General features: G+C 49.4%; 2 protein-coding genes across 4 annotated transcripts in view; one reads left to right on the top strand and one right to left on the bottom strand.

The window, feature by feature from the left end:
- LOC109270115 (stimulated by retinoic acid gene 6 protein-like) overlaps positions 1 to 4,652 on the bottom strand; it is a 64,965-nt gene extending 60,313 nt beyond the window's left edge. Inside the window, exon 1 of the mRNA XM_019454425.2 lies at positions 4,544 to 4,652. The gene's annotated coding sequence lies outside the window, so the exon portion shown is untranslated. The remainder of the gene's footprint in view (positions 1 to 4,543) is intronic.
- Positions 4,653 to 4,704: 52 nt separating this feature from the next.
- On the top strand, positions 4,705 to 21,308 carry IGFBPL1 (insulin like growth factor binding protein like 1). Of its 3 annotated transcripts, none has more exons than XM_019454432.2 (5): positions 4,705 to 5,213; positions 14,607 to 14,716; positions 15,427 to 15,543; positions 17,378 to 17,480; positions 19,394 to 21,308. In XM_019454432.2, the coding sequence occupies exons 1-5, from the start codon at positions 4,766 to 4,768 to the stop codon at positions 19,399 to 19,401; spliced, it is 786 nt and encodes a 261-aa protein (XP_019309977.2). In that variant the 5' UTR covers positions 4,705 to 4,765; the 3' UTR covers positions 19,402 to 21,308. The 3 variants fall into 3 exon arrangements, with proteins under 3 accessions (XP_019309977.2, XP_019309976.2, XP_019309975.2); XM_019454431.2 differs by having other exon boundaries at positions 4,707 to 5,213; positions 17,378 to 17,559; XM_019454430.2 differs by having other exon boundaries at positions 4,712 to 5,213; positions 17,378 to 17,536.
- The last annotated feature ends 1,676 nt before the right edge of the window (positions 21,309 to 22,984 follow it).

The raw sequence follows: 22,984 nt of genomic DNA, 5'->3' as shown, positions 1-22,984 counted from the left end.
AGACTCGTACCTCTGAGCACAGATTATCTGTATCCATTTCTGTTCTCTCCTCCTAACCGAGAGTGCTTTATCTCAGCACGTTGGTTCATTTGAATTATTAGGAAGTATAGAGGGGGAACTAATGAATGAGGAATGTTATTGCTAGGTCTGTAATCCCTGCATTGTCCACCAGGTGGCAATGTGCACAGGTGGCCACAACACAAACCTTGCGTTTGGTAGAAGCTCTGGAAAAAGATGCTGAAGAGAACAGAGAACCAGGAAGGACTCTCCTCAAAGACTTATCCTCTGATTGTTCAGTGCGTATTTCCTATCCCTTTTCACCCCACACCTTTAAAGTGTCAGTCTGTCAGACAACCACACAGGCCTGAGCTACTGGCCTGGATTCCATGTTTCCAAGCTTCTCAGCTGGCTGAGCCAGGACCGTGATCTGGCCCTCACTGACCTTCCTGGCCTCTGCACTCTCCACAGCACCGCAGCTGGGCTGAGACTTCTCCTCATTCCTGGCTGTGCCATGTTCTCTCTGGTCTTCATGCTTTCAGCCACACAGCTTTCCCTCTCTCTAGACAACGTTTACTGGCTCCTCAAGGATCAGTTTAGGGAACATGTTTTCCAGAAGGTGGACTCTTTTCCCCAAGCACTTTTCTGACCTAGCGTTTATTTATTGCCTCCAATCTGCCTTCCTGAGGCCACCTTCTTGAGCACACAGCACCTGGCTTACTCATCTACCCCGCCCCCCACCCCGGTACCCCGCACAGGCCTGGCAAGCAGTAGCAGGCCCTCTGAGAGATTGTTGAATGAAAATGAATCAGTGAATCTACAAATTAGGGATGTGATGCAGCAGGATGAACAGAGAACCATCTCCCCTGCAACAGGGAGACATCTGAGAAGAGAATAAGAAAAAAACAACTACAGTTGACCCTTGAACAGCGTGGAGGGGTTAGGGGCACTGACCATCTGCAGAGTTGAAAACCTGCATAGTTTGGGAGTTTGACTCCCTGAAACTTAACTACTAATAGCCTACTGTTGATCAGAAACCTTACCAATAACATGGTCAACTAACACATATTCTATATGCCATGAATTGACATATAAAATTATATGTCATTGAATACTGTATTCTTACAATAAAGTAAGCTAGAGAAAAGAAAATGTTATTAAGAAAACCACAAGGAAAACACATTTACAGCACTATACTATAAAAAATCTGCATACAAATGGATCTGCACGGTTCAAATCCATGTTGCTCAAGGGTCAACTGTGCATTTCTATATTGACACTGGCTCCAGAAGAGACCAAATGCTCCTTAGCACAATAATGACATACTATTACTTTGAAAGGAGCAGAGCTAAGGGCATGTTAAAAGGAGACAAATGCTTTCCTCAAGTGAGACTAGACTGTGCTGTCTTCTAAGAAAATGAATCCTCCCCGTGGCAAGGTGACTCCTCCTTCAATTATTTATGAGGAAGCTGATGGCAGCTGCTAACTCTCCAGGTGAAAAGGTAAAGTTCAAGGGACTTTCACCCGGCCCTGCCTCTTATAATAGCCCTGACTCCATGTGTCACAGAACTCATGTGGAGATTCTGCCAGTTGCCAATGCGTCTCTTCTATGCAGGACCTGGGAAGTAACCACAGGGGGGTTCACTGTGATTTGAATGTGGGCCCTGAGTGAGGCAATGCCCCTTCCTTTCACTATGGGCTACAGGGAGCCACTCTAGTAAATGGACAGGTATCCTTCTAGTTAGGCCTTAGGGAGGATTTATAGAATTTGAATAGCATCCTTCTGCAAGGGGACCTGACCTCTTCTACATTAGGTCTGAAACCTGGATAAGACACCCTGGTGATTCAAATCAGCTTTTGGACACCAGTTTTCCTATTTTGTGCAGCAAGTAACATTTTAGGAGGATGTTCACTCTTTCTTTCCTAGGGACACTGTGACAACCAGACACTGCCAAAGACCCCTGTGAATCAAAACCAGGATGTCACCTCATCCTACTGGCCATCATGATAGCTGCGCCCTGCTATGTCTTTGGCAGTTAAGTGCTGCCACTTGGCTTCTGCCCTCTGCAATCCCACCATCCCTAGAGGACATCTCAAGGGTGGCATCTCTCAATCATATATGCCAACAGAGGAGAGCACACACCGAGCTTTTCAAGGATTCCAGAACTCCCCTTGTTAATGAATTTCCCAATGTCATAGGGGAGATGTCTTCTGGAGCCCCTTGGGGAATGTAGTGGGTGGTTGTGCGGGGTGTCCGTAATTCATTTATTTCAAGATCTTCCCTAAGCCTTTTTTATTTCTTCCTTTACAACACACTAGGGAAGTACTGGTATCTCAACTTAACTAAATACAGATCATCATTAAGCCTCAGTTTCATTTAAGTAGCTAAGTAAACTATACAGTCACCCCCAGCTACACCAACCAAAACACTGAACCCAGAACACCTGCATCAACTCAATCAAGAGTTATATTCTGTCCTCTTTGGTCTTTCACCCTTAGAATCTATTCCTGCACATACTCCCCAAGTTGCTGCAATGTAATTTAGCTAAATCCTGACATTTTTGTGGTATAAAAGCTCTCTTTTCAGATTAGACTTTGTATTTGCCCTGCTCAAGCATGTGGAACTCCGATGCCAGTTGAGAGTCTAGTGGCCACAAGAGGCAGGCGGGGTAAGTCTTTTTTTTTTTTTTTTTTTTTTTAGTGTTCATTTTTGAGACAGAGAGAGAGAGAGAAAGAGAGCGCATGAGTGGGGAAGGGACAGAGAGAGAAGACACAGAACTAGAAGCAGGTTCCAGGCTCCGCACTGTCAGCACAGAGCCCAGTGCAGGGCTAGAACTCACAAACTGTGAGATCCTGACCTGAGCTAAAGTCGACGCTTAACCAACTGAGCCACCCGAGCACCCCAGGTGGGGTAGGCCTTGAAGAGAAAGGGTATGCCTTGCAAGGTAACAGCCCTGGGTAACTTCATCACAGGGTCCTTAACCAAGAGAAAGTGAATCTTCTCAGACACAATTGGCAAACTGCTTCCACTGGCAGAAAAAAAAAAGGGGGGGGGGATGCTTAGAATAACTCAAAGGCTCAAGATTCTCAACTTCATCTGCTTCATTTGAATCCACCCAGCCATCCCTATTCAAGGCCAGTACCTGCAAACAGTTGTTGTATTAATTTTTCTAGGTGTTATAGTTATGTACAGCAGGAGGGCAAATCCTCTATCATAGCTTGGCTGATCAGCATGTAAATTTCCATCTTTAAAGAGCTCCACATCTGGCTATGCTCCCTCTTACACAGTATCAAATTGAAATCTGTCCCTCTATAACCCCCTCTCCCATGCATGAAAACCCACCCCTCTCTCTGCTCTGGAATGGCCCACCAGGGGCTTGGAGGCAGGGATTTTGTTTTCTCTCAGCCTGGAAGAGGGCCTTCTATGAATGGCTTGACTGTTACACTTGAGATTCAAGTCTATGGCCCATTTATGGAGAAATCTCTGCTGACCCTAACTCCTCTCCTTAGCTCCTCAGACTGGGACATTCACACCCACTTCAGCAGCTTCTGAGGATGCATGCATCCCCGCTAAGTGCAGTATGAGGTAGCCTCCCCTGTGTGCCAGCTGTGAGCAGAGAAGGTAGAAATTCACACCACAGGAACTCACTACCTGCCAGACAACAGAGGGGCCTCAACCCCCTTCCCTGCCAGGAGAACTCATCTCTTCTTTTTCCCATAATCTCATGGGGCCCACAGATGTTGCCCACAGTGTTAGTTGGCACTCTGGGACCCAGAGTTCACTGGGCTATGGGCTTGCAGACAGTTTTATAGGAAAATGGACAACAATCCAAAAGGCCCCTCCATCTCTAAGAGTTCAGAAAAAGGAAAAACTGCACAGGGCAAATGAGGTGTAAAGGCAGGAAGAGCCATCCATACAGCTTGGTCAGCAAGTCCCTCCCTCCATCCAATGTCTTCACTTGGCCACACATCAAACTCCAGCAATCAGGACTCCCTAGGGTGTCCTGTTTGGGTCCCTTGCCAGAACTGGGCCAGGGATAGAATACACAGAGCCTGGCTTCAAGCAGAGACCACATGAATAAATATCTGACTACAAAAACCTGGGTTACCATATCTTTCCAACATGCACTGCCCACGAACCACAGATATGCTGACGCTTGTGAGCCAGGACATTCATCACAGCATCATTTGTAGTAACAAAAGGATTGAAAACTGGCTAAATAACTGCAGGTTTTGTGCAGTTAAACGCTGTGCAAAGTTTGAAAGTCCGAGGTCAACCCAAAATAGATGACCATATCTCATCACAACCAAAGTCGTTTTTAACTGTGAAGTATACCGTGACTTTAGTAGCATGCGGGGGGGGGGGGGGGGGGACAATTAAACAATGCTCCATTGTTTGTACAAGCCTGATCCTCTTAGGAGGATTAAGGGACATGATAGTTGGAGCTAGCTTTGGATCTGGAGACCGTACATCCAATCCAGGCGCTACCACAGCGTGCTCGGGCAAGTTCCCGCCTGGAGTGGTCTGTTTCCCCCAAGAACCCACCAGGTCTGGGAGAGTAGGTCTCAGGACATCACTCCAGCTCGGAATTGGGGCGGCCGGGAGCCCACCCCTCCGCTCCGGTCCCAGGCCGGGCAGCCGGCTGAGGCGCCCCGCGGTGGAGCCCCGGCCAATCAGCGGCCGCGGGGCGGGCCGGGTGGCGGCGCGGCGCGCACGAAGCCCAGCGCAGCGCGAAGAAGAGGCGCCAGTGCCGTCCCGAAGCAGACCATGCCGCGCTCCACCTCGCTCTTCCCGCTGCTGCTTCTGCTGCTGCCGCCGCTGGCCTCGGGCCTCGGACTCCGCGCCGCCGGCGGCCGGCGCCCCGAGTGCGGTCCGTGCCGGCCCGAGCACTGTCCGGCGCCCGCGCGCTGCCCCGCGCCCGCGATTGCGGCGCGCGACGAGTGCGGCTGCTGCGCGCGCTGCCTGGGCGCGGAGGGCGCGAGCTGCGGGGGGCGGGCCGGCGCGCGCTGTGCCCCGGGCCTGGTGTGCGCCAGCCGCGCCGCGGGGGCGGCGCCCGAGGGCACCGGGGTCTGCGTGTGCGCGCAGCGCGGCGCCGTCTGCGGCTCCGACGGCCGCTCCTACCCCAGCGTATGCGCACTGCGCCTGCGCGCCCGGTACATGCCCCGCGCGCACCCGGGCCACCTGCACAAGGCGCGCGATGGCCCCTGCGAATTTGGTGAGTATGGCTTTTGCCCCGCGGTGCTGGGGTATGAAGAGAAAGAGGGACCCCTCCCCCCAACCCTCAGGAGTGTGGGGCTAAGGATCCCTCAAAGCACAGTGATTGACAGCCTAAGGTTTCCCTTCGGAAGCAGTTTTTATTACCTGGCCAGGTACTCAAGAAGACTGGGACAGGAATCCACATCCTGCACCCTTGCTTACCAAGCTCATGGAGATACAAGTCCCCGAGCTGGTCAGAATTTTGGTGAGCCTGTTGCCCCTTTTGGTATAGTACCAAAAAGGCCTGCAGTTATGGGCAGGCCTGACATGTTTACCTCCACCAGCCTGGGAGTTGGGGGAGGAGGTGTCTTACTGGGTGCAAGTCCCCCTGGGTCTGGCACCGAGCCAGGCCAGGGTGGGGTTTTTGAAGCGAGAGGCAGAGAAAGTGAAAATCCTGGATGAGGAGGAGCTGAAGACAGGGGACTCAGGAATCACTGGGCCAGAACACCAGGGTTGGGGCTCTGCTGGGAGGACCTGAGGGCTCTCCCACCCAGGACAGGTAAGACCTTTGGAGACCTAAGCTCTGAAAAGATGGTGCCATCAGGGAGAGATCTGGGTTTTGTGGGTGTAAGGCTTATCTGATTCGGAGGGTGAAGAAATAGAAATTTTTCCATTGCTGAGTACCTAGAAACTTAAAGTTCATTAACTTCACAGTAAAGTCATCTAAAGTTGCCCACCTCTATATGTAATTTTTAAAACCCAAACAAAAATAAATGAAAAACATCAGTACAGGTATGCCCAGTGAAGCAGCCTCCTGCCCCATTAGGTTTTGGAGAACTGCCCCTGTCTACACTGCCTGGAGGGGGCAGTGAAGAGTTGAGGTGAGTGAGCTTGTGGCCAGGATGTTCCAAGGAGCCTGGCTTGGAGCTCTGGCCTGGGCCTGGAGACCCAAGTCTAGACCTAAATGCCCAAGTTGCGGTGATGACTTTAGCTCCAACAGGGAAACCTTGGCAGTGGGGGATGACCTTTTCCAGACCTTGGGAAATTTCTAGTATTATTTCCCCCCAAGCATTCCTGGTAGATGCACTCAAGTGCAGGAGACCCAGGGGGTTGTTCGGGATGAGACAGGAGGGCTCCTGTCCCGGAAAACAAAAACAATGTGCTGCCCTTTGAGGGGTCTGAGGCAGCCCTGGAGCACAATAAAGTCACGGGTAGCTGTTCCTGGCTGGGGCACCCAGTGGAGGAAAGAGCTGTCTGGTGCTTCTGTGATGCTGCTGGTTCCCTGAGTGACCTTGGGCTGTTACCTACCCCTCTCTGGGCCGAGTCAGCCCTGTAGAACCACTATTGAGGCCCCCTTCCACTTTGAACCTTTGTTTCTGCTGTGTGGCATTAAACAGTCCTGTCTCCTCCCTTCTAGTTCCTATTCCTCCTTTTTACAATCTGCTTTCCTTAGCAGTTAATTCACAGGCAGTTCTCTTTGTCTCCAGATAAGTAACTCCACATGCAGGAGACACAAGAAATGCTGACCAGGTCCCCAGAATCCAACCGGTGCTGATAGTCTCAGATAATTTCTCCTTGGAGTGATAGTCTGTTCCTAAGAGAGAGCCACCTTGAAGACACATAAACCAATTCTGCTATTATGCAGAGGAGACTGAGACCCAGGGGGTCAGGGGACACATCCAGAGTGACCAGTAAAGCTTGACCAGCATCCAGGACCCCGACACCTTGCGCAGTTGCTCTTTCAGGACAGGAGTTGATAGTGTTAAGTCAGGCAGGTGGTGGTTGCCATGGTTACCAGAGTGCGGCCAGATGGCAGATGGAAACCCCATACCCCTAATTCATTGAAAATTACCAAATGACAAGTAAATGTGACAGCCCCTCCAGTCTGATCTAGGGGGCTCTGAGGCCCACCCCAGGCACAAGCCCCAGGAGTAAAGATGTTCAAGGGGCCAAAAGGAAGGGAATTCAGAAGCTGCTTTTAATGATCCCATTAGTGACAGGCATCAGGCCTCCCCGGAATTTAGCTCTCCTTCCCCACCAGCAGTTGTATCATTTGCCACAGACCTGGGCACCGTTCCCTATCTCTTTTTGTCCTGAAGTGTTTGTGACACTGAAGTGTTTGTGACCCCTGTCCATGTGAATCATGAAGGTGTAGACAGGGGGATCTTTCCCGGCCAGTGAAGGTGGCACCTCGTGCTGTGCTGCCCTAAAGCCATCCTTTATTCAGAGGACATAGCAGGGGCACTTTTTAACAATGCCCCTAGGGACCCTGGTGGAAGGGAAACAGGCTGAGTCACAGCAGCAGCTGTTCTCCTTCAATACTGTTAATAAAATCACCCTCCTTGGCCCTCACCTATCCTTCAATAAACGAGCACCTGACTTTCACTGAATGAGACCAACGTAAATATTTATTAGGTTCCGCACAGTGTGGGAAGTGTTCTTACACATAACTCTGAGGGGCATTTGGAAACCATGTACAGGCTTAAACTCTGACCTTTCCTCCCATGCTCTGAAACTCCCCCAAAAGCCTAAGAGCGAGAGCAATCCTTTAACACATTTAATGAAGATTCCTCCTGTTCCCACATATGAATAGTTCTTTACTGTTGGAAATTGTTCTTTCATTCCATCTTCTTACTCAATTCTCACAACTACCCTGGCCAGATCTCACTCCTATTTAATAGAAAGGAAAACTGAGGCTCACGGAAGGGAGCTCCCTGGCTAGCTCCTAGCTGATGTAGGGCTCCAGCCTGGGGTTTCCTGGCTTTTTTTCTTCTTTAATGTTTATTTACTTAAGTGGGGGGGGGGGCAGAGAGAGAGGGAGACACAGACTCGGAAGCAGGTTCCAGGCTCTGAGCTGTCAACATAGAACCCTACACGGGGCTCGAACTCACAAACTGTGAGATCATGACCTGAGCTAAAGTCGGATGCTCAACAGACCGAGCCACCCAGGCACCCCTCCTGGCTCTTTTCAGACGGAGCCATGCACCTCTAACCTGCTGGCCACCTGATTAGAAAGCGGCTACAAAGCAGCTACACTTGAATCTTGAGGGTTTCTCAGTCTGGAGCCACCGTCCTGTTTTCCCCCCAAGGCTTGCTGCTGGTTCGTCTATTGAGCACTGGGTGATGGCTCCAGAGAGGAACAGGGGTAGCTTTATAGAAGCGAAAATACCTGAGAGGAACCCTGAAGGACTGGCAGAAAATTCTTGGGCAGAGAAAAGGGGATAGGAAGGCTCAGCATGAACTAGGCATGAAGGTAAGAGCAGGTAGGAGGAGGTAGGGGGCCCATGATGGGTGTGAACAGTGACCTGCTGACAGGTACCCAGGGGGATAATTGGGGAAGGGGGTGAGACCCAGAGAGGTTGGGAGGGGGGGCATTGCCAGCCTTGAGTGCCGGACTGAGGGATGAAGCTTTGTTCTGTACGAAGTTACTGTTCTCGCTTCTCTGTTGTAAGGTGGTGTGGCGTTGTTTTTGTTGTTAAAAGGCTGTGTTGTTCCATGTGTGCTCCCTGACCATTTGCTAACATTGGGAGGGGGTGGGGATCCTGCAGACAGCAGGTTGATAGCATGTTTTGAATGCTAAATTAGATAGGAACAGGGCCCCGTGCCAATACCCAACAGGGCACCGAGCCCCTGAGCTTCAGTGAGCTCTTGAGATCCTGAATCTTAGAAAATTCACCTCAGCTGAAATTCCAGTCCACTTAGAAATCTCAGTCTGTGCGAGGTGCGTGTTACCAGGTAACCAGGAGAGGCTGCGAATGCCACTTTGTGAGAGGGACAAAGAAGGGGGGCCTCGTGCTCAAAAGCCTTTCATGCCGAGGGAGGGGGTCTGAGGCACAGGCTGCAGGGAGCCGGATTAAGCTGTTTCTCCTTCCACATCCTAACATGACTATTAGCATAAATTATCAGGGCTGTTCAGTGCGTTGATGATTAAACTCTTTGGCTGTGCACTTCTTTGTACAAGCAGATGGGGTCCTGGGGGATGACTCTTGATATTCCTTCTTTCCTTGGCACTGTTAACTTTAAATAAACCTGGGAGGCATTTGAGAAGATTGTCCATTCTAGCCATCCAGGACATATTTAGTTGACCAGGTGGGGGGACAGATCAGCACACACTATAATAATAATATCGATCCTTTTCATTTGTACGGATCCACATGGTTAATAATTCAGTCACATCCATTCTGTCCCTTCACCCCAGAGGATGTGGGGTAGCAGTCATTGTCTTTGTTTGCAGACAAGGAGGAAATGGTTAGCAACTTGCCCAAGCTCCATTGGTTGGCACCTGGACCCCCAGGCATTTGAGTTTCCCTTGGTGCTATTTTGCTCACCCCCAGTGGGTGTACAGGTGGGTGACTATTCTGTTACCTGATGGACGGATCTGTGTGTGCCATCCCAGCATTTCTAGGGCTGTTGCTGGCACAGACAGAAAGAAACAAGTATTGAGCAAGAAAGATCTAGAGAAATGAAGCTGGCACATTCAGACTGGACCCACGAGGCACCATCCTCCCTCTTGAAATCCACATTACTCTTGTCAAATTCAGGTAGAAAGCCCTGGCTCTTCCAGGAGTGTGGCAACTCTGGCAACAGTGAGGTGAGAGGCTGTGCTCCAGGTTTGCCAGGATAAGGGCTATGGGCATGGCCTCTGGATCAAGGTAGATAGAGCCCACCCATAGGCCTGCTCCCCCAGAGGCCAGCAGGGGCTTTGGAGCAGGCAAGGCACTTCGAGGAGATTACCCTTGGGGTAGCACAGTCTGCCAAATCCTTGGGTCTCTCTGTGGAAGCCTTTTAGTTTGCAAGGGGTCTTGTAACTGTTCCTCCCAATAGCTGAGGGGGAGGGGTTGGGGTGGGGAACAGACTCCTGTGCCCATTTTAAAGAAGACACTGAGACCAAGTCACAGCATTGGGGTGTAGCAGAGACAGGATTTGAACCTGGGTTCATCCTGCCTGTGGTCATGACGTTGAGCACCCCAGCACGGCACTCGAATGAGCCCTTGGGGACAGTAGGATTGGGAATGACCTGCTAGTGTAAAGAACGTACCAGCCATTTAATAGTATCTCTACATCAATCCCAGGGGTGATGTTTGGAGGGTTTTATTCCCGTGCAGAAGAGAGTAAACGGAGCAGCCCAGAGACTGTATCCTTAGAAAGACCTGCTGGTGAGATTGACCCTTGGCTAGTGTCTGGGAACTTGGATTTCAGGAGGGTTCCTGCCATTTTCGGAACTGCTGAGGGTGGCTTACTGTGCCTAAACTATACCAACACTGTGGTTCATGGTGCACACCTGCTTTCCTTCTGGGACCCTTGAATTTTGGTACATAGTAAGCAGAGGGTGCCCAGGTGACCTACCGCCAATAAAAATCCTAGGCAAGGGGTGAGCCTCCCTGGGAGATGGCATTTCACACGTGTTCTCACCATTCATTGCTGGGGGATTAAGCGTGTCCTGTGTGATCCACTGGGAGAGGTTCTTGAAAACTTGTGCCTGGTTTCCTGTGTCTTCACCCCGTGAACCTCTTTTCCCTTTGCTGTTTTGCTTTGTCTCCTTTCACTGTAATAAATCATAGCTGTGTATAAAACTGTGCTGGGTCCTGGGGGCACCTCGGTGGCTCAGTCGGTTAAGCATCCTACTTGAGCTCAGGTCATGATCTCATGGTTGGTGGGTTTGAACCCTGCATCAGGCTCTCTCCTGTCAGTGTGGAGCCTGCTTTGGATCCTCTGTCCTGTCTCTGCCCATCCTCCACTTGCATGTGCGTGCACTTTCTCTCTCTCTCAAAAATAAATAAACATTAAAAACAACAACAACAACAAAAAACACCTGTGCTGAGTTTTGTGTGTCCTCCCAGCAAACACTGAACCTGGGGATTGTCTTGAGGATCCTCAACACAATCCCTAAGGAACCCTTTCTTATTCTGGAATGGAAACAGGCAACAAATGTTTCACTTTAAAAATGAGTGTGGTGGGGCGGCTGGGTGGCTCAGTCAGGTAAGCATGCGACTTCAGCTCAGGTCATGATTTCATGGTTTGTGGGTTCCAGCCCTGCACCAGGCTCTGTGCTAATAACTCAATAACTCAGAGCTTTTAGCCTGCTTCCGATTCTGTGTCTCTCTCTCTCTCTGCCCCTCCTTACTCATGCTTTCTCTCTCCAAAATAAAATAAACATTACAAAATTTAAAAAGTAAAAATCAGCGTGGAGTTGATGAAATCAGGTGAGTTTGAGTCTCCACTCCTCCAGGCACTTCATCTTTCTGCGGTTTAGTTTTCTGATCTGTAAAATGGGGATAAAAGCACGTGCTTAGCAGGGTAGGTATAAGGATGAAAGGAGTAGTGTATGTGGAAGTGTCATCCAAGTAGAAGGCAAGACAGTGTGGGACAGAGCTCAGAGCCCAAGCCCTGGGCTCAAAGCCTTGCCTATCATTTAAGCCTGGGTAACTCTGGCTAGCTCTACAGCTGGTGAAATTGCTGGAAAGATCAAACGGGTTAATCCTCTGTAAACAGAATAGAGTGCCTAGCACACTGCAAGCTATCAGAGTCAGACGGTGGCATTATTACCATTGTTACTATTATGACATCGATAGCTGATTAGAAAGAGCTATTATGGATAAAAATGTTTTAAATTTACAATCAGATATGTTAATATTAAAATGAGATTACTATGACAAAAGGCAGCATGAGGAATTTTTTTGAGATAACTGGACTCTTCTATATCTTGGTTATGGTGGTGGTTATGTGACCGTAGGCATTTGTCAAAACTTAGAGCTGCACTCTGCAAGGAATAACATGCTGTATGTAAATTTTAAAATAAATAAAAATTTGAATGTCACTTTATCAATGAAAGCTGGGACTCTTTTGTAAAAGAGGTGGTATTTTCTGCCACAAGATCAGTAGCAAAGACAGTATTTCCAAGACAGTCTTTCTTAATTGCAGTTACTCAAAAGAGGGAGAGGGAAATTCGAGGAGAGAGAACGTTGAAATGTGATTTACCAGTTTATTCATTTAGGACTGAAAGGGATTGATGAAACCTCATTTAAAATTGATGACTTTACATGAATGAAAGTAAAACATGTTGATTGAGTGTCCCTCTGGAATCCATTGAGGGCTCTGGAATAAGATGCGGTTGTGATTGTTCCCCCAGCGAGCCATTTGAGGACGGCTGGGCTCCGGGGAGGTGGTGTTGGCAGGAGGGGGTGGATAAATTAGACTCTCTTTGTCATGTTGCAGATGGGGCCCCTGCTGGAGAGGCGGGGGTGGGGGTGGGGGGGTGGGGGTGTCCTTTGTAGCAGTTTGCAGGTGGCTGGGATGCATAGGGCAATGTTAGAAGCCTAAGACCTTGGTTCACTGGGGGTCCTTTGGTTATACTCAGTGTTGTGGCTAGAGGTGTGGTGCTTGGGGGCAATCATACAGGCACAACTGAAGGAGTGGGCTGATCAGGCTGAGAGGGAAGAAAGCAGCCTGGGCCTGGGGAGGAGGACAGTGTGGCAGTTCAGCTAGGAACTTCTCAGATGCCTGCATGGGCTCCACCCCAGCCAGCCTACCCACACCCTCCCTCCCCTTTCCAGGGTGGAGAAGGTAGTGTCTGTATTCATTGGAGGCCATTGGGGCACTCTCTGAGGGCTGTAGGACTCCAGGAGGCATCAACGTGTGGGAGTTATAGGGAGGTGGGTTTTAGCTCCAAGTGAAAACAAGCTTTCTTAGGAACAGAGCCCTCCAAAGATGGAGAGGCCTGGCTCCATAGGTAGTGAGCTCTCTATCACTGGAGGCATGTAAGTAGATGCTAGATGAGCATACCACAGATGATCAGGGACAGGATCTTGGGGAGTTGGGCCCCTCTGGTCTGAGACTCTGGTTCTAAGACAACTTTCCAGAGACTTTTTTTTTCTTTGGTACCAGCTTGACAAAGTCTGTCTGGAGAGGCCAGAGCAGTCTCATTTCTGTGCCCTTTCACTCCTGAACTTCCCTGCTCTTCCTGTGGCCTTCTGTCTCCTTCCTTTGCTCTCCTTTTTATTGCAGCCTCACCCAGGCAGGCGAGGGCCCTTTCCTTCATGCTTCAGCAGAGCCCTAGGAGCATAGACCCTGCAGTTTGATGGCCAGACAATGAATGTGTTTGCTCTTTATTTGCCATTTGCTTCTTCATCCAGTCATCTGCTTACCAAACCTGCTCCTGACCTCCACTTACGTGTCCTGTTAACTTAAACCATTACTCTAGCACTCATCACCTAGTAAGATGAGCTCAACAGCCCTGTGAGCAGGGGGTATTATCCCCATCTTAAAGATGAGCAGACCCAAGCGGAGACCATTTTCCTCCCTATGCCTCCCCATTGCATCTTGCCCAAGAAACCGAGGGCCAGATGCAGGGATGGGCCCAGCTGCCGTCTAGTTCAAGTGAGGCGGGATGGAAGCACCTGGACGCCAGCAGGCTCTGCTCCAGCAGGTCAGGGAGGTACAGACACCTGGTCCTAGGACACATACCTTCTAGGCCCTGAGGAGTTGAGAGCTATATTCCATGCAGAGTGGGGGAGGCAGTGTGGGCAGGTCCATTGAGAGGCTGGGTGGAAGGCCAGAGCCGAGGTGGCTGCACTTGATTCTTTTAGCACCAGTGTGAGCAGAGGAGGCAGTGGGCCCAGGGAGGAGGACAGTGTGGCATGTCAGCTAGGAACTTCTCAGATGCCCGCATGGTCTCTATCCCAGCCAGCCTGCCCACACCCTCCCTCCCCTTTCGGTAGTGTTCTGGCAGCCTTGAGCTGCACTGCCTGGGTACAGTGATCCCGGCAGCTCCCTCTCTCCAGGCGTCCTCTGTCCCAGTGCCGGCTTCCGTGCCTGCAGCTCTGCCCACCGGGAGGGGGCTGTCGGGGCAGGGAGGCCTCCTGTGGAGTCTGAGAGTCTGAGATATGCAAACGAGCGTCTGGACCGGCCCCGCAGGGGGTCTCAGCTCGGTGTGTGCAGCTGTTCCGCAAGGCCTGTTCTTTGAACCGCCCTCCACGTGGAAGGAGAAAAGCCCATCTGTTAGAAGACTTGGCATTGGTGAGGTGACACCAGCCCCTCCCCACGCACGCTCAGTGTCTCACGGAGTTGAGCTGTAAGCAGATGGCAGCCAGAGTCCTGGAAGGGGCCCTGGGTGGGAGTGTGATGAGACCAAGCCCTGCCACAGACGAGGCGGGCGATTTGGGAAGTCGCCTCTCCTCCCCAGATCCCTGTTTTCCTGTTGATAGAACAAAGGCAAGGATGAGGAAACATGTAGGCATGCCTCCAGGTCTGAGGGAAACACAAGTGCGTTCTTTATGTGTGTAGAGCTTTCTTCTGCTGCTGCCCCCTCACGTCGGACTATCCCAGCTGGCTCTCTGCAGGTAGGGAGTTCTAGTGGTGGGGTGCTGGGAACCTGGCAGGGTAAAGCTTGTGATCCCTTGTCTTCTTCCTCCAGCCCCCATGGTTGTCATTCCACCCCGGAGTGTCCACAACGTCACTGGTGCACAGGTGTACCTGTCCTGTGAGGTGAGGGCTGTGCCCACCCCTGTCATCACGTGGAGGAAGGTACTTATGTCCAAGAATTCGTGTGTGTGTGTGTGTGTGTGAGAGAGAGAGAGAGAGAGAGAGAGAGAGAGAGAGAGAGAGAATGAGAGAAAGAGAGGTGTTTCTCATGTGTATGTCTTTATATGTGAAGCCGACTATTTAAAAAAGATATCTTACATGTTCACTCCTCTACCTCCAGGTTTATGCCTCAAAACTTTCACCCCAAAGCTGCCCCCAGAGAAGGAGAGTGCCATCCTTCCTTGTGCCATTTGCTTCTTTGGCCACTTAGTGGTTGGAAAGTTCATCTACTTATCTAGCCTAGTTCCACTGGAATGAAGTTAGAGCCTGCTTCACTGGATCTGGGTTTTAGAAAGACTATCCAAGTCTTATTCAAAAACTAGATCTTCCTGCAGATCAATTTTTGAGAGACTGGTGTGGATCACAGCATTTCTTGTCCCCCTATCTCGACGGACAGCCCAGAGAAGGGCCATGAAATTCTGAGCTGCTTCTGTGAGATAGTGATGGCGTCGGCATCGTTGCTGTCCAGCAGGGGGTGCTGTCTGCACATACATTTAGGTTTAAAAAGCCACTGACCTTTGAATAGGAGTAAGAGGTGCTAGGGTTTGGCCTTTGAGTCAGTAGGAAGATGTAGACAGCAAGGATGTCTGTGGTGCAGTTCTTAGCCAGAAATGCTCTTTCTAAATCACTCCTGGCTTTCCTGTCCTCTGTAGGTCACACAGTCTCCTGAGGGCACTCAGGTGCTAGAGGACCTTCCTGGGGACCACGTCAATATAGCTGTCCAGGTGCGAGGGGGCCCTTCTGACCACGAGGCCACAGCCTGGATTTTGGTGGGTATCTCATTTGTTTAGGATTACTTGGCTATTGTTCACTGGCCCTTATAAAGCACGCTTTATATTTCTATAGCACATTACACATTTCAAAGCTGTTCTTATCCCTTTCTTGTTGGACCCTACCATAACTGTGAGGAAAGCTTAACCCCGGAGAGCATAAGTGGTCTTCACTGGTGTCAGAATTGTGGCCCCAAAAAGATGTCCATGTCCTAACCCCTGGAATCCGTGGGTATGTTATATGCATGAGGGGATTAAGGTTGCAGGTAGAATAAAGTCAGCTAATCAGCTGACTTTGAAGATGGAGGAAGAGAGCCACAAGCCAAGGAACACAGGCAGCCTATCTAGAATGGGTTTTCCCCTAGGATTCCTAGGAAGAAGGCAGCTCTGCTAATACCTTCTTCTTAGCCCCCTTTCTCATTCAAGAACTAAATAAATACAGGCGCACCTGGCTGGCTCTGTCGGGAGAGCGTGCAACTCTTGATCTCAGAGTTGTGAGTTTGAGCCCCACGTTGGACACAGAGGTTGCTTAAAAATAAAATCTTTTTTTATATAATTTTAATGTTTTTATCTTTTAAATAAAGTCTATTTATTTTGAGAGAGAGAGAGCAGGGGAGGGGCAGAGAGAGGAGAGAGAGAGAGAGAGAGAGAGAGAGAGAGAGAAACCCAAGCAGGCTCTGCACTGTCAGCACAGCCCAACACGGGGCTCAGACTCATGAACCATGAGATGAAGACCTGAGCCAGAGTCAGACACTTAACTGACTGAGCCACCCAAGCACCCCAAAAATAAAGTCTTTAATGAAAAATTTTAAAAACCTAAATATAATAAATTTGTGTTGTTTTAAGCCATTAAGTGTGTGGGAATTAGTTCCAGCAGCCACAGGAAACTAATACACTTGCCCAAGACCATGTGGCCAGTGGAGGGAAGACCGCACATTGGCGCCCCCTCCAGGGCTCCTCTAGGCCACTTGCAGTAGTTTAAGTTGCTAGAACAGTGTGGTCTGAAAGAGTGAGGGAGTGACGGAATGGGGGTCCGTGTTGGGCTAGTCAGTCTACCTCTTGAGCTTCAGTGTCCACAACTGTAAGAGGAGGGCCCTGTGACCCAACAGTCTGTGACTTACCTGCCAGCCTCCTATAATGTCAGGATAACAATGCTCCCCCTTTCCCTCACCATCAGCATGAGTTTAAAATGAGATGGTGTACGTAACTCCCCCGCCAGTCTGCCGAGTGACTCACGATTGACAGAGACAGCAAGAGAGGAGAGAGCCAGTGTGGGTCTGCTCTGCAGGGGCGTGAGAACGGGCTGCTCTCTGAGGGTGTCTGTTTCCTTTCACTCCCATCTCTGAAAGGTTTGGTGACTTCTCCATCCAGCTCAGGGACTCAGAATGCAGCTGGGTCCATGGCTTTTTCAAATCAAGCACATCCCCCTCTTTATTACAAGAAAGGGTAGGGGGAGATGTTCTCTCTTGTGTTACTTTGTAAAGGCTGCCTCCATTGGGAGCACTTGTGCATCATTCCCCAGTCAGTAAATTTTCGTTCTTTTAATTTGCAGTATTTTCTTGTGATGTATACTTATCACCTTCAATAAGAGGACCAGGTAAGCTCACAGTAAAAGGCAGGAATGCAGAGGAAGCCTTAAAATGAGAGCTGCAATAGAGAGGGTACAGAGTATAAAATTTAACTCTTTCTTGGCAGCTAAGGCAAGAAGAGAAATAATGTGCTCTATCTTATTTTGAAAAAGAATAAGTGCTCAGACATATCATTAGGGACTAAATAAGGAAGTGATTTTGCTGTGCCATATATGACCATATAAACTTGCCTGTTTTATTTCTAGATCAACCCTCTGCGAAAGGAAGATGAGGGAGTGTACCTGTGCCATTCAGCAAATGCGGTTGGGGAGGCCGAGTCCCACGGCACGGTGACAGTTATGGATCTGAGTAAATACAAAGTCCCCCGCTTCCCAGCTCCAGACGACCGCATGTGATGGAGCAATGTACATGTTCTAAGTCATTTTCGGTATTTATACACCTGTGTCACAAAAGATTGAGATGCCTTATAAGATGTGTGATAAGAAAGAAGAAAAATACATAAATCGAGGAAAGCAGAGGAATACCCAACAGTGGGAACATATTACAGCTAGCAGGTAGAATCTCCAGGATGGTCAACACCCATACCGCTCTGTGCTTCCCACCTAGCAGGCAAAGTCGGGAACTGTGAACGTTGTGGGTGTCAGTAGGTGGGAAAGACCAGTTGCTTGTGTTCTGTTTCTGAAGTGGAACAGAATATTTCCTTCAAGTCCTGGAGAGGGCACAGAGAGAGCAGACATTGTCATTGTGACAGCACCCGTGGGAAAAGGTGCCCGCAGAGGAGGCTGTCTGTCTGTCCCCGGGTTCTTCCTGGGGAAGAACAGCAGCTCGTGCTTAGCAGCGTGTCTCCAGGAGAATCTGCGTCTCCTCTGGCCCCGTGGCTTTGTCCTCATAGTCAGCCAGGTGAGAGCTGGGGTTGCTTTAGTCCCTAGGAAACAAGCCCCCTAATTAGCCAGCTTTTGATGCTAAACAGCCCCAGGGCCTGCTGGTGCACAGCCATCAACGTTTATGTCTTGCTCACATTCCTTGTCGTGGCTGCCGGTTGGTTGGCTGTGGCTCTGCTCCGAACGTCATATGGGGACCCAGCTGGAGGAGCAGCCCCAGCGTGGACTGGGTCCATTCTTTGTGGCAGAGGGGATGAACGAGAGATTGAGCCAGGTACACAGTCCCTTTTAAAGCTTCTGTTCAGATGTGGCAGATGTCACATCTGCTGAAGTGCAGCCATGCCCGGCATCAGTGGGGTAGGGGACGTCTGCTGCCATCACAGGAGGCCAGGGGCCGGGATGCAGGATTTTGCTGTGGCTGTAATCCATAGTCTTTCCTATTGAGCCACTACTGTCGTGTAGCTTCTGTGTACAAGGCCTTACATCAGGTCTGTACGGATGCACAGAAAACCAAAACAGAGAACGTCATTAAGCGAGAATGGGGTACAGTGTTAAGGAAGTGAGGGGCGTGCATGAGTTTGAGGAGAGGGAAGCTGCTTAGAACTGGGGAAAAACGAAGATGTTGCTGAGAAAGTGGCATTGGGGATGAAGGATGGTGGATGAAGTAGTTCGAGCTCTTGGAAACAGGGAGGAAGACAGAAGGTAGGAAATGGTCAGATAGGAATTCAGGTAGGAGATGGCTCTTAAAGTTGCCCTCCTGATACTCTGGTTTTTCTGTATATGTATTGTTCTATGCTGTCATATACATATCACGTATCAGGACTTTTTCCCTGCACACGTGTACACATATACATGCATATACATATGTATGTGTGTGTGTATATATATATATTTCATGTTTCAAATGTGTACACAATTTTTAAGTATATACGTATTTAAAAAATACAGTGAACTCAGGCTATGAACGCAGTCTATTATAGATGAGTTTTCAAAAGAGAGCCACAAAGAACCATGGAATTTTAAGAACATGCCACCACCCAGTTCTTCAGTCCCCCCTACAACAAGCAGTACTGTCCAGCTCTTGTTTGCATACCTTTAGTGGTGTGGAGCTCACTACCATCAGACATCTATCTTTGGATTTCCCAGTATTTGTAAGTTCTTCCTTGTATTAAGCTGCATTCTGCCTCCCTGAAATGTCCACCCAGTGGTCCCACTTGTACTTCTTGGACACCCACAAGGCCCCTCTGCTCTCCACCAGCACCACTCCTTGCTAGGAAGATTTAAGATTAAGGATCGTTTCCCCCATCTTCCATTTACCACATAGTTGATTGTGACAGAGTAGACTTCTTTTCTCTTATCCTTTTCTCTTTTTCCTTTTAGGGTCTTAGAAACCTGATGACAAGATGTTGGAAAAGTCAAGTCATGGATCATTTTTTTTTCGTGAAGAGTTGGAGAAACTGTTTGTAGATGACCCCTTTTGTATGTTTTTACAGATTAGATGCAAACTAGATTCGTATGCAGATGTAGTTTTTAGCAGGGCAAGCATTGGGAAACCAGACTGCATGTGGCTTTTTTATACTTTTGAAATGAACTGCTCCGTAAGAATTCTTTTTTAACTACTCCCTCCCAGGGAAGGTCACCTGGTGGTATATTTGTAATTCTAAAGGGCTGGAACAAGGCCTGTTTCAGCCTTGTGTCTTTACCTCATCTGTCTGTGACTGATTAGGAAAGCTCTGTGACTTAGTGTGTGTTGTAGAAGGAGGGAGAGAGTCCCGTCCCGCCTTCATCCTCTGCCTGCTCTCTGACATGCTGTGTGACCTGGATAGGCCCCTCCCCATTCTGGACCTTTGTCTCTAGCTGTTTGGACTAGCTGTTACCCAGGTCCCTTGGAGCCCTGCCATCCCAGAGTAAGATGGCCCTGTGGAAAAAATACAGGAAGTGTAGTCTTAGCATTCGTTTTCAAAACTGCTCAAAACAGCTGCCACCGCTTCATACCAGAGTGGGTGTGGAGCTGGCCACAGCTCTTCTGTTCCTGCCATTTTCCTACCTTAAAGAGATGGAGTTCTAGATGGGACACTTTACCAGACTCCGGAGCCCCTTGGCTGGGTGCTTGGGGACCAAGGTGTCCCTTTGTCAACAAGCCCAGCATCCTCTAACCAGGTAAGCAGTAGACACCTGGCTTCTGGACATCAAACTGGAGAAATGGGGTCAGATGCTTCTTCCTCTGAGCTGTGGGATTAGAGTATTAGTAGAATACATTTTACTTAGAGACGTTTTGACCTCACCCAGAAATTAGGCTTACTTTCTTTCTTTTCTTTCTTGTTTCTTTCCTTTTCTTCTTTTCTTTTCTTTTTTTAAAATATTTTTAATGTTTATTTACTTTTGAGAGAGAGAGAGAGAGAGAGCAAGCGCATGTGCGCAAGTTGGGGAGGGGCAGAGAGAGAGGGGGAGACACAGAATCCAAAGTTGTCAGCACACAGCCCGACACCAGGCTCGAATAAATTCACGAACCGTGAGATCATGACCTGAGCTGAAGTCAGAAGCTCAACCGACTGAGCCACCTAGGTGCCCCTCTTTTCTTTTCTTTCTTTCAGTGAGACGAGTATTTATTATCTGACTGAAAAAATAGATTCCCTTGGGTGATTAAAAATTTTTTTAAGTCAGAATTGGGATCTCACTTGTGTCTTGTCCTTAAAGTTCATGAAGTGCTTTTCTGTCTGTGGCCTCTTCACAACTCCAGCACGGCAGGCAGGGTGAACACGGATGTCCCGACCCCCTTTGCAGATGAAGAAACCAGGCTCCGAGAGGGAGACGCTTGCCCAAGGTCCAAGGGCCTCCGAGAAGGACCAGAACTTGGGGCACCCTTTCCATGCCATGGTGCTGCTTCTCGGGATAATCTCATGGCTATGGAAAGGAAGGGGCTTCAGGGACTCTCCTCCTGGTCCCTCTCAGCTTTTACAGCATACTCCCACGCCCCTACCCCCTAGGTATCACATTCTGGTATCCTTTTTGGAATTGCATTTTCTCCCTTTGAGCCTGGCCGTTCCGTATCTGAAATATTGGGGTGGCATCACCCTGATGTACTACATGGCAGGAGCAGAGCCTGAAAATCCAGAAACATGAGGTCCATTTAGGGATTCATCCCTGGCTTGCTGCCTGACTCCGAGCAAGTCCCCTCACCTTCTGGACCTCCGTTTCCTCATTTGAGTAAGAAGGCAACGAAACTAGATGGGTAGTTTGCAAACTTTAAAACATTGGAACCCCTTTCTTTGAATAAAATCAGAGTTGAAACTGATTAACTGGAAGCTGTGCCTGTGTGTTGGAAGTTGGGGCTATGGAGGGTCTGCTCACATCCCTCCCTACTCAGCGCCCCTACCCCCCTCCCCGTACTGCAGGGTTTTTGTACCCAAGGTCTGCGGCTGAGTCTCCGTGTGATTTGCATAATTGGGAAAAGACTTGGTAAGGCACTTACAGTGCCTTCACTTACAGTGAAACTGTCAGAAGTAGGGATGCTGTGGCCCCAGACAAGGTACTAGAACAACATCATGCATGTGCTGATAAGCACATCCAGCAAAATCCATTGACTCAACTTACATTTGCCCAAAACAGTTGGAGAGCTGGGTCTAGATGCAGAGAGCAGGGCAGATGGAGCGCTTGGGTGACAGAGCTGAACATCAAAACCACAGGGGGCTGGGTTAGCATCGTAATGATGTGCAAAATGATAATAATAATATTGCACTCTCTGAAATTTTCACCAAAACCAAAAAGGCAGATTAAGAGGATTGTTCCAACCTAACGACTTTTTTGCACTAGGAGAGCCCCCAGACCCCTCCCAGGGCTGAAAGAAAGGGTGCTGTTGCCGTTCAGAAACATGGTGCCCCCAGGAACTGGGTTTTCTGCCCTATTTTCATAGATGTGCTGATATCACATGACCCATGCACCTGAAAATAAATGTTTTTAAGGACAGTCTTTGTGGTCTGTTTGTCCTGGGAACACTGCTGTGGGTGGGCGCAGGTCCCACTGATAGGTCTCCACTACCTCTGACCATCTTGTCCTTTCCTCATCCACATCAGCTACTTTAGTCCTAATCCTCCTTCCTCTCACACCTGAGTTCTCGTCACAGCCCCACCTGGACAGCTTGGGCGCAATTTTTAACCAGTCCTAATCACCTACCAGCCTGATCCTTCTAACTCTCCTGGAACTCATGTCTCCTGCTGGATACGCATCCCAGTATTTCATTCATTCAGCTTAGCTGTGCCCTCTGTCATCTCCCGCATGCACACGGAGTGGCGTTTTCCAGAGGCCAGAAGGGTGCAGACACCGGCAGGATGAAGATGGGTAGGAACTGGGCCGTCAGGCGAGACTCCAGTGGGGAAGATGAGGTTGCTGTCCTGCCAGGCAGCACAACGTGTCTGCTTGGTGATCAAAGCAGGGGGAGATCAGAGAAGACTTCCCGGAAGAGGAGGCATCTATGCTGCGGACTGGAGTGGGTATGGGGGATTCTGGACCAGGGAAACAGCATGCGAAAGGAGCAGGGACGCAGAAGTGCAGGGTGGCTTGTGAAGGCGAGTAGTGAGCTGTGACTGGTTGCCTGGAGCTGTGGTGGCAGGTGGGCCGAGCAGTCTTAGGCCACACCCCTAAATGCCACCTGGCATTTGGGAGGAGGAGGTTGGACCTGATGCTCCAAGCGGTGGGCAGCCTGACTCACAGTCTCCTGTTTATAACTGGGCTTAAGGGAGACCGTTCAAAAGCCAATGTTCAATCCCAAAACCTAACCACTTCCCACCATACACAAAAAAGTCCAATTTTTAGTCAAAATGGACTTTTTCTTCAGATTTTATGGTAAAAATTAATCCTATGTCTTTTAAAAAACATTGCCCTCCCCACTCCCCCAGGATGGATGACACAAGAAAAATTAATAAGAACCAGCAAATCAATTGACAGTGAACAGTCCCCTCTAATGAATTTCCT

This window comes from Panthera pardus, unplaced genomic scaffold, assembly GCF_024362965.1.
Source record: "Panthera pardus isolate Hobbes unplaced genomic scaffold, ASM2436296v1 HiC_scaffold_20, whole genome shotgun sequence".
NCBI lineage: Eukaryota > Metazoa > Chordata > Mammalia > Carnivora > Felidae > Panthera > Panthera pardus.
The sequence above is the reverse complement of the archived record's forward strand: the minus strand, read 5'-3'. Positions and strand labels throughout refer to the sequence as shown.

Coding starts and splice junctions, on each gene's coding strand:
- IGFBPL1 (XM_019454431.2), top strand. CDS start 4,766: ATGCCGCGCTCCACCTCGCTCTTCCCGCTGCTGCTTCTGCTGCTGCCG. Junction 5,214..14,606: donor CGATGGCCCCTGCGAATTTG/GTGAGTATGGCT, acceptor TTCTTCCTCCAG/CCCCCATGGTTGTCATTCCA. Junction 15,544..17,377: donor AGGCCACAGCCTGGATTTTG/GTGGGTATCTCA, acceptor TTTTATTTCTAG/ATCAACCCTCTGCGAAAGGA.